Below are 10,000 nucleotides of genomic sequence, written 5' to 3'. Positions count from 1 at the left end.
TGGGAGGCTGTCCCCCCAAATAACTGCTAGGGAACATTGTCTTCACCTCAATATACATGGCAAGATAGAGCTGAAACACAGGTGGACTGAGTTTACTTATGCTCTGAGACGTACTTTCCGCAATCTTTTTCCTTTGTTTGTGGTATTACAGTTCTTGCCTCTAGATTTATTTCTTGTACCAACATCATCTTTTTGTCCTCGACTAGAATATCATCAATTTACCCTATCTTATTACACACATACTGTAAAGATTAACCTAAACTTATCTTTCAGTTAATGATTTTTCTAAAAAAAAATTCCCCTTTCCCTCACAGCTTGCCCAGCCCATCCGTTTATTGCTGGAGTACACTGGCACGGAGTACGAGGAGAAGATATACGACTGTGGACCTGCCCCTGACTATGACAAGTCTTGCTGGTTTGATGTCAAGTTTACCCTCGGCCTCGACTTTCCCAATGTATGTGTCTATCTTTTAAATACTTGTGTGAATGGTGTAAATGTTTTATGTTTTATAATTTTCATACACGCACACACACTTACACGTGCACACACACTCTTACGTGCGTGCGCACTCACACACTTACACGCGCATATACACATTTAGACGTGCACATACAGACTTACATGTGCACGTACACACACGTGCACTTACGCACTTACACGTGCACGCACACACTGACACGTGCAAGTACGTACTTACACGTGCAAGTACGCACTTACACGTGCACATACGCACTTACACGTGCACGTACATACCTGCACACCTACATGTGCACGTACACACCGACACGTGCACGTACACACCCGCATGTGCACGTACACACCTGCACACCTACATGTGCACGTACACACCGACACGTGCACGTACACACCTACACGTGCACGTGCGGCACACCCACACGTGCACGTACACACCTACACGTGCACGTACACACCCGCACGTGCACGTACACACCCACACGTGCACGTACACACCCGCACGTGCACGTTCACACCCGCACGTGCACACTTACACGCACATGTACACACTTACACGCACATGTACACACTTACAAGGACATGCACATACATACATGCACACTCACATGCATGCAGAGTCATGTGTGCACATCTAACCTCACACATACGCACACGCACATACATACATTCATATACGTATTCTTATACACAAACGTATGCATGTACCTGTCCGTGTAAAAATACATAGAAATATTGTTGTCTTTATGAATGTAAATATACATATGTAAATAGAGTATGAGTTAGCTATTTGTAATTTAATATATCCTGTCTTAATCCTTGAACTTAGTCAGAAAGTAGATTTTATATTTATCTTTATTTTTATTATTATTATTTTGGTTCTGTCCAATTAAGATTGGTATGAATTGTGTAACTTAATTGCCTAGTAGTCTAATGGTATACAATTTGATTTTCATTGCAAATGTCATGGAGATTGATAAGTAATTAGTTTTCTGGAATTTTCTTTTCAGTTTTGGTTAATTCAGATCCAGAAGTTTATTTTAAAGCTTTGTCAAAAAAAAAAAAAAAAAAAAATAGATAGATAGATAGATAGATAGATAGATAGATAGATATAGATATATATATCTTTACAGGACTGGCAGCCTATTATCCCATTTTACACAGAGGCTGAATTACAAAAATCCTTTATCTTGAGTGTACTTGACACGATGATAAGAAGCTAATTGTACTCTTGTCTAGATAATGGTGTGTACTTGACTCATGACTTGCACTAATATATGAGAAGCTACATTTTTTTGTGAGGAAGTGAAAAGGACCTCGGCATCTTTCATTGTGAGAGAAATCACATTAATTTTTTTTTTTTTTTTTAGAAATATATTTTATCTCAGTGATTGACATGTTTAGTGTAAGACTAATTTCTTTGTACTGGTGATAGTGGATGTTGTAACTGATAGTATATCTTATGCTTGTCCAAGGTCTTTTGAAAGCTGATAAACTAAATGTATATACTTTGAAACAACCTTTTTCTATTTTCACATTCTGTATAATAAATTTTGAATTTATAAATACATTGAGTCTTTAAATAGATGAATTGAACTTACAAATTCATTGTAGTTGCCTAAATGTAGATATCAAAATTACAGTGCCTATTTTAAAATTCTTAACCGTATGAAAAAGCTTGTTGACTACATTGTGCTGTTTACTATAGTTCTGTCACTAAGGAGTCGATAATAAGCCTAAATGACCTTGCCTGATTTCCCCATTCCTCGTATATTCAGGCAAGAGGGTCTTTTTCTTTCTTTTTTTTAAATGACTTTAATGTTACTGTTATGATTGTGATCATTATCTTTATTTATATCATTGACTATGAAAATTCTTATTTTCTTAATACTAGTCGCAATAAGAATAAGATTAATGTTCCCAAAAATCAGGGAAAGGGTAAAGAGGTGAGATCAAGTTGGACTACTTTGACTTTAATATTGATAATGAAGCATTTGTGATCTGTACGTGCACATGTGCTCGCTCGCTCACTCACTCACTCCTCATTTTGTGTATCTATCAATTTGATTTTGATAAAATTTGATAATATCTAACTTAATTGTCACACGAGGATGAGTCAGTGTTAGATTGAATGGGTATTTTATATTAAGAAAAAATATTCATTTGATTTTTTCATAGTTGAAGTGTATTGGCATTCACTTATTTATTGTGACTGCAATGAGCTTAACCCCATGATGAATATTTTCTGGAGCAGCCTTGTTGAATTTAAGGGTTTTGTCCTTTTTTGCAGAATTACACTAATTCTGAAGTCTTGTACACTGATGTTTAGGAATTAATAAGGCTTCATATCTTAGAAATTGCAGCTGCTAATGTAGATTCAGTTGCTTTATGACTGGAATTTGAATTTGTACCACATCCTGTTTACATTTATCTTGGCAATCCTTATTTTCTTTCCAAAGCTACCGTACTACTTGGATGGCAACCTGAAAATCACCCAGAGCAGTGCCATCATCCGTCACATTGCTCGCCAGCACGATATGTGTGGCAAGACAGAGGAGGAGAAGGTTCGTGTGGACGTCCTTGAAAACCAGGCTGTTGACTTCCGCAATGGCTTTACACGACTCTGTTATAGAGAATATGTAAGTGCAAGTTTCTTTTTTTTTATCTTTTTTTCTGATACATTTTGGTTTTACTTCAATACAAAGTCAGATTTATTTGGTCCTGTTAAATGTGTAGTATTTTTTCTCAAGTTGTAAAAAAAATATATAAATATAAAAAAATAAGTACTAAGAAAACAGCAGTTCTTAGAAACAAGTATACTGAGCTGAGAGAGTAGCTGGCTTGTAAAAGTTTTTAAGTTGCTATGATATAAAGGCTAACAAAGAACCATTAAAAGTTATTTATAGTAGCTGTGTTAAATACTCCTTATTAAGGAATCTGGAGTAAAATAGGGAAAGAGCTCTAAAGATTATTACAAAATTTCGTAAGTTTCAGTGCACTTTTTAGTTGTTTAGGATATTAGTTCTGTCATGGTAGACGAGTTCCTCTCATTTGTGTATACTCTTTTATTTTTTTTAATCAGGACACCCAGAAGGATGCTTACTTAGAGGCTCTGCCAAAAACACTTAAGCTCTACTCGGATTTCCTTGGAGACCGCAAATGGTTTGCTGGGGACAATGTGAGTTTTGTTTTATGGATTTTTTGTTTTACTTTGGGAAATGATAAAAATTCTGTAAAATATAGATATGTAAGAGCACACTAAATGTAGTTTAACACACACTTCTTTTGCCACAGTTAACCTACGTGGACTTTATCATGTATGAACTTCTAGACGAACACCTCGTACTTGATAGTGGTTGCTTGAAAGACTTCAAAAAGTTGCAGGAATTCCACAAACGCTTTGAGGAACTCGAGCCCATCAAGAAGTACATGGCCTCGCCAAAGTTCAGGAAATCTCCGCTCAACAACAAGATGGCCAAGTTTGGAAATAAATAGATGAAGCATTTTGTTGACACTTGAAATTTGATCTTGCTATTTTTGAAGAAAACATTTCTAATTAGTTTGTGAGCACTTTTATATCAATACTATAGTTTTTGTTTGTGATACTGCATACAATTCCAGTTTCATAATGAAAATGTTTATTTGGTTAATATTAATTTCTAGTTGGGGATAAAATAAGTGTATGAGAAATTGTGTGAAGCTGAATATTTTGAAAAGTTTCAAAAGATACATATTTTTTTCTTTCTTTTTCGCATTTTAGTTTGGCAGGTCTTTACGTTAGGAAAGTTTGATTTAGAGACTCCAGGTTTTGTAAAGTTGTCTGTGTGGCATTGAATAAAAGCAGCTCATAATACTGATATCAATTTAACCAACAGCAACATGTCTGACTTTTCATATATATACATATATATAAACGTACAAATTTTAGAAAAAAAACTTTCCCTTTCCTTCTCTTCAACCCATTCTTCAGTCCACTTCCTAAAGGTTAAGAGCAGTGCTGAAAGGATGAAGTGCTTTTTTTGTCAGTCTTGAACTGCCTCGGGGAGCCATGGGCGCAGTATTCCCCTTGTTAATAATCTAAACCCTTTCACTCCCATTCCCTCCCGAGACCTTGCTCCTTGTTATTGTGTTGGGGCTTAGGAGGTGGAGAGTGGAGCCCAATATAGGGATTGCCCCTACCTTTGACTTCAGCCATCACCTCAACGAATTTTGCTTGGTCATTTCTTCTCCTTTCCTCTTCTGTATCTTCTGTCCCATTTGAAAGGTGTGAGAACCCTGCTGAAAGGATGAAAGGCTGGCATTATGTCGGTCATGAACGGCCTCCAGGAACCATGGGCACAGTATTCCCTTGGTTAATTGCCTAGCCCTAACTCCTTGGGAACCCTGAGGGGCAGATCGTTTCTTTTCTAATTTTTTATTCAGGCTCACTATGGCTAAAAAGTGAATATTTTATCCTTAATAGGGGCAATAAGCCTTACCCCTTCATCAGCTAGCCTATCTGATTCCGATTTTGATGGTTTTCCGACCCCTGCTCCTTTGACCACTGCTTCGACCACTGACACAAATACAATCTCGAATTTACTGACAACTCTATCTATTCTGAACCACCCACTCAGGTTATTACTTAACCTCTAGAAGGCACCCCTTCCTCTCCCTCAACATTCTCTTCATCTCCTGCACAGTCTCCTTCAATGTCTACCCCCTCTTCCCTTATTACTACTCTTCATCCTTGTTGTACTCCCCGCAACAGACCCACTCCACACCACCCCCGTCTTCCTCCCGCCCTCGTCCTTCTACTGCCTCTCTATGAAACCTTTTAAGTATTCTCTACTCTCTTTGGCCCAGCCAAGTGGGATCAATTCTTTGTGATTCCTCCCACAGCCCCCTACTCAGAGAATACCCTTCTCTTTCAACAGTACCTCCAAAAACAAGTAGGTAAAGTTACTTTACGCAGTCGCTCCGATCATTCACGCCTAGTGCATGAGCTTAGGATTTTGATGCAACTATCTACCTACCCTGACTGACCTTACTGGCAAACCCATTCCTGCCGAACCTCATTTCTCTCTTAATACTTTTACTGGAATGGCTTCTATCCCCCCAACTGATTGTCCTATGTATTACAAGAACTGGTCAGATTATGAAAAGGATCTACTTGCCTGTCTTGCTGATTATGATGCAATAGCAGTACGCTGTTACACTATTCCTCCCAGAGGTCAGCGTAAGTCCCATGTCAATATTGCCAAGATTAGCTTCCGTAGACATGACCTCACCCATGAAGTTTATATTGGTGGATTATCCTACCATGTCCGACTATATCGACCCCTTCCTCGTCAATGTCAGATATGTTGGCGTTTTAGCCACCCAGACAAACACTGTCGCTCCACAGCCCACTGCAAGCTATGTACTCAACCTGGTCATGACCGTTCAAATTGCTCTGCTCAGTCACGGACATATGCTAATTGTGGTGACTCCCATAACGCATTTTATAGGAGCTGCCCTACCTATAAGCTTGAATGTGAGGTAGTAATTCTGATTCAAACTAGGCTTCACTCTACGTGACGCTAGGAAGGAAGCAAGACGACTATTCTTATCTTCACCGATTCCATAACAGTCCTTCGCTCTGCACCCCCCCCCCCCCATCTCCACAAAATGTTTCTGTATCCCCCCCAGGAACTCTTTCCTCTACCCAGAACCATCCTACCTCAACTCTCCCTATACCCCAGTCAATTCCCTTTTCCATTCTAAATCCAGATACTCTAATCTCTACTACTCAGATACTTACCCTTCCCCCCTCACTTTACGCGTCGCACTGCTCCCTCTTTGCTTCCACACCCTCCCTTTTCACTGCTCCTCGAACATCTATTCCCTCTTCTCCTCACAAGAAATCTTTTGTTTCTCAGACTTCCTTATTCAAATCCCCTCCAGAAACTCTTGAAGACATTAAAAAAAATCCCTAGATATGACCCAAGAAAATGTTCCGCTTCCTCATTCACCCTCCAATCCCACTATTCCTAGTCCCTCTACATTCAAAGAATTTGCCGATATCTATCCTCCTCGCCCGTAAGTTCCCCCCTACTTCTCTTCCTCCTACTCGTTCCCAACAAACCCCATCCTCTCCATATACACCATTCCCTTTTCGTTCTCCCTTATCCTTACCTCCCACCTGGGTACTCGCGTAAATCCCATCTGTCGCAACAGTGTTCTCCAGATTCCTCCCCTCCTGACGCTCTTCCTTTTACTTCACCTCCTTCCCCAGTCCCGTTATCACATCCCGTCGACTCTTCTCTTGCAACTTCTCCAATAGCCATCTCTACTCGTATTACCCGTTGATTACTTCAGCTCTTACCAGTTTTCCTTAAAGCAATGTTACTATAGCTTTCCCAACAACAGATGCACTCCATTCTCCAATCGCCCTATACCCTTAACCCTTTCCTTTATTTGATGTCCGATTTACATCATTTGCACCCCTTCTTTACCCTTTTCCCTCTCATACTATCCTAAAATACTATAATCTTTGACATTTAACACTCGTTATACTAATCGTTAACACATTTACCCTTCTGACCAAAATACTTTACCATAGTGCTATATGACCTTAGATGTCGAGCACATTTATTTATTTCAATCATTAACATTATACTTCATGTCCGTTGCTATCGTGAGAGGGGGGGGGGAGGCATAAGAGACGATGTCTGAGGCCCTGTCAGGATCAACCCTCGCTTCATCTGATTTTACATAGTCATTTCTTTCCCCTTTCATTTTCCTTCTCTTCAATCCCTTCTGTCCACTTCCTAAGGTGTAAAGGTTGGTCCACATAAGCGGGCATGATGGGCGGGCTACTGAAGAGGAAACGGCACAAGTGAGAGTACAACGGGAAGGTACTTGTTTAGAGTATTTTGCCCGGGTATGTGCCCGCCGATCACGTCCGCTAGGGTAGACGCCGTGCTGAAAGGATGGAAGGGCGGCTTGGTGTCTGTCGGAATAGCTTCGAGGAGCAATAGGCAAGGTATTCCCTTGGTTAGTCGCCCCTCCTAGGGACTTTGAGGGGTAAGGCTCACCATAGGCAGTGAAGATTGTGCACCCTTAGTAGGGGCACGGGCAGGTCCCTTCACAAACTAGCCTATCTGTTGATTTCTCTGGCTTCCCGTCCCCTGCCTATCCTTTTATGACGGCTCCAACCACCGCTGCTACGACCCCCTCCTCGATGCTTCTGTCATCTTGACCCAGCCACTTCATCCACCTAGGTCATTACTATTTTGAAAACTAATAAGAGGAGAAATAAAGGAAACACGGGAATATGAAAACAAAACAAACTATTGAAGTCTATGAAATTATAGAAACCCTTGTGAAAAATCCAGGTAAAAGAAATTAAGGAATGATTGTAGAATAAAGGAGAAGACAAAGAGTATGGAATAAGAGATGAGTTTTGTTAAATCTAAAATTGTCCAAATACTAAAGTTACTGGAATAAACGCAGATTTACAGTCATAAGCAGTTCTATAGTCAGCATTGGTTATAATTACTAGTGACATACATCTATACATATACATATACTTTTTTATCATCATCTACATATATATAATGTATTTGTGAGTGGAATGCTGCAACGGCCTGAGGAATTAACGTGCTGTAAAGCAGCGATTTGAAATCCGCGCCAATGCCTGAGACCGGCCAGGGCATTTTGGCGAGAAAGAAGGGCATGCCAGCCAGGGCAGAGGGGTATCAACCGTCGAGGCAAGAGAGCTGTCTGGACTAGGAAAGGGACTGGTTTGCGCCAAGGGTGGACTGTGGAGTAATGGGCAGACGAAACGACGTATTGAGGCACTATACCCGGACTGAGAAATTACTTTGAGGTTCACACAAAGCTTACAGACTAAAAGGCTATTGCTTTTATTAAACTTGGCTTATTACTGTGTAGAGGCCATCTGACAGGTTGCATCCTAGATATCTTGACGTGTTGGTCTCTCATTGCAAGGATGATGATAATTGCGGTTCACAGTAATCAACGTAGTGCGTGATTACGTAAATACGTTGCAGAAAGTACTAGACTTTCAGTAGTTGTTTTGGGGTTAAAATAAATTATTGTGTGTGTGTGTGTGTCTCCCGCTCAGGCCCCCCCTCTGTCATTTTAGGGGGCACCCATGCTTGTTAACCACTTAAAAAACACCCCTTTTCTCGTTATTTCAGTTATTTCACCCCCTTTTCTCAGGCGTTAGGAAAATAAACCCTATCTCAGGAATGACAAAGAAAAGACCCTCCCAGTTTCCAAGGTACAGTACAATAAACAAATTAAGTCAGCAAGATCATAGGGCAAGAAACAAAAAGGGCCTCTGCTGCTCCAGAAACAGCAGAATTTTTATTGCTCCTAAAAGAGCCACAAATGACTCGTGGAGTTATGGAAAGGGCATGACTATTGGATTCAAATTCAGGAGAAGCAAATGAGAAGTGGCAATAATTTCTGTTGACTATGGATATATAACCATCGATGAAACTGAATGAATCGGCGGAAATTTTAATCAGGGTGAAGAGAATATCTAACATGTCCATAGTATAGTGTTGTTGACCCGGACGGACCCCCCCCCCCCCGCCTTTTCTTGATTTTCTTGGAAGACAAAAAAATATATATTTATTTCTCGAAATAGACATTTCTACATGCATATCCGGTAGATATGCATGTCTAGCCTGAAAGATATGCATCTATATCCGTGGATATGCGTGTTGGTTTATAAGAATATTCACTGGGTCGGGCCTTGCACAATTCTAAGAAACCAATCAAAAATGTTCATTCAGAATGGGAGCATTTTCCTTTTCAATTCACATTTCAGAAACTGTTTCGTGTAGTTCCTCCGAGAAGGAAATGGAGATCGTAATAAAAAAAGATCGTAAAAATGGAAAGCTTCAAAGGTTTGCAGTTTGAGTTTATTCAGAAAGGCCTTGACACAACCCCACACCAGACTCGTCCACCTCCTCCTCCAGCAGCAGAGCAGAACCAACCCAAAGGCAGTCAACCTCAAGCAGGAAATGAAATTTGGCGCAGCGGGTGTCCGAAGTTCGAGCCACGCGAAAGCAAAATGAAGAACGACCTGCTCGAAGCCGTTCGTGAATCCGGGTCGTTCGCAGACGCCGTCGAGGAAGGTCGGTTCCGGGAAGAGCTTTATTTGCCGACGGTCTGCAGGGCCGACATGTGCTCCTCCTGAAGGTGGCTCGGGATCAGGTACTCGAGGCAGTCGAGGAAGATGAGGTTGTAGTAGCAGTTACTCCTGGAAGGGAAGGTTCAGCGAGATTAGGGAGGAAATCAACTGAACACTTTCTGTGCGATCAGATTGGAATGGTCACTTATCGTCTCGGAATCCGTTGCCCTAAAGCGGTGGTTCCCAGTCTTTTTCATTCCGCGGCCCCCGACCAATATGTACTTATCTCCATGGCCTCGTTCACTGACCTATCTTTTCAGATTCAGTTATTACTACTTATGAATGGTGCCAGTAGCCATAGGACAGCCAACCTAGGGAAAGACTCCAATTTATTA

The 10,000-nt window shown here is 40.7% G+C and overlaps 2 protein-coding genes across 2 annotated transcripts in view; one reads left to right on the top strand and one right to left on the bottom strand.

Annotated features, from left to right (window-relative positions):
- Positions 1–4,326, top strand: part of LOC113829262 (glutathione S-transferase Mu 3) — a 5,490-nt gene extending 1,164 nt beyond the window's left edge. The window contains exons 2-5 of the mRNA XM_027382382.2: positions 315–455; positions 2,935–3,114; positions 3,558–3,653; positions 3,770–4,326. Coding sequence (XP_027238183.1) covers positions 315–455; positions 2,935–3,114; positions 3,558–3,653; positions 3,770–3,970 — 618 coding nt within the window. The 3' untranslated portion in view covers positions 3,971–4,326. The remainder of the gene's footprint in view (positions 1–314; positions 456–2,934; positions 3,115–3,557; positions 3,654–3,769) is intronic.
- Positions 4,327–9,384: 5,058 nt separating this feature from the next.
- The window catches only part of LOC113829422 (crustacean hyperglycemic hormones 4), a 1,390-nt gene continuing 774 nt past the window's right edge, over positions 9,385–10,000 (bottom strand). Inside the window, exon 3 of the mRNA XM_070139641.1 lies at positions 9,385–9,734. Coding sequence (XP_069995742.1) covers positions 9,629–9,734 — 106 coding nt within the window. The 3' untranslated portion in view covers positions 9,385–9,628. The remainder of the gene's footprint in view (positions 9,735–10,000) is intronic.

This window comes from Penaeus vannamei, chromosome 26, assembly GCF_042767895.1.
Source record: "Penaeus vannamei isolate JL-2024 chromosome 26, ASM4276789v1, whole genome shotgun sequence".
NCBI lineage: Eukaryota > Metazoa > Arthropoda > Malacostraca > Decapoda > Penaeidae > Penaeus > Penaeus vannamei.
This window is presented reverse-complemented; position numbering and strand designations above follow the sequence as displayed.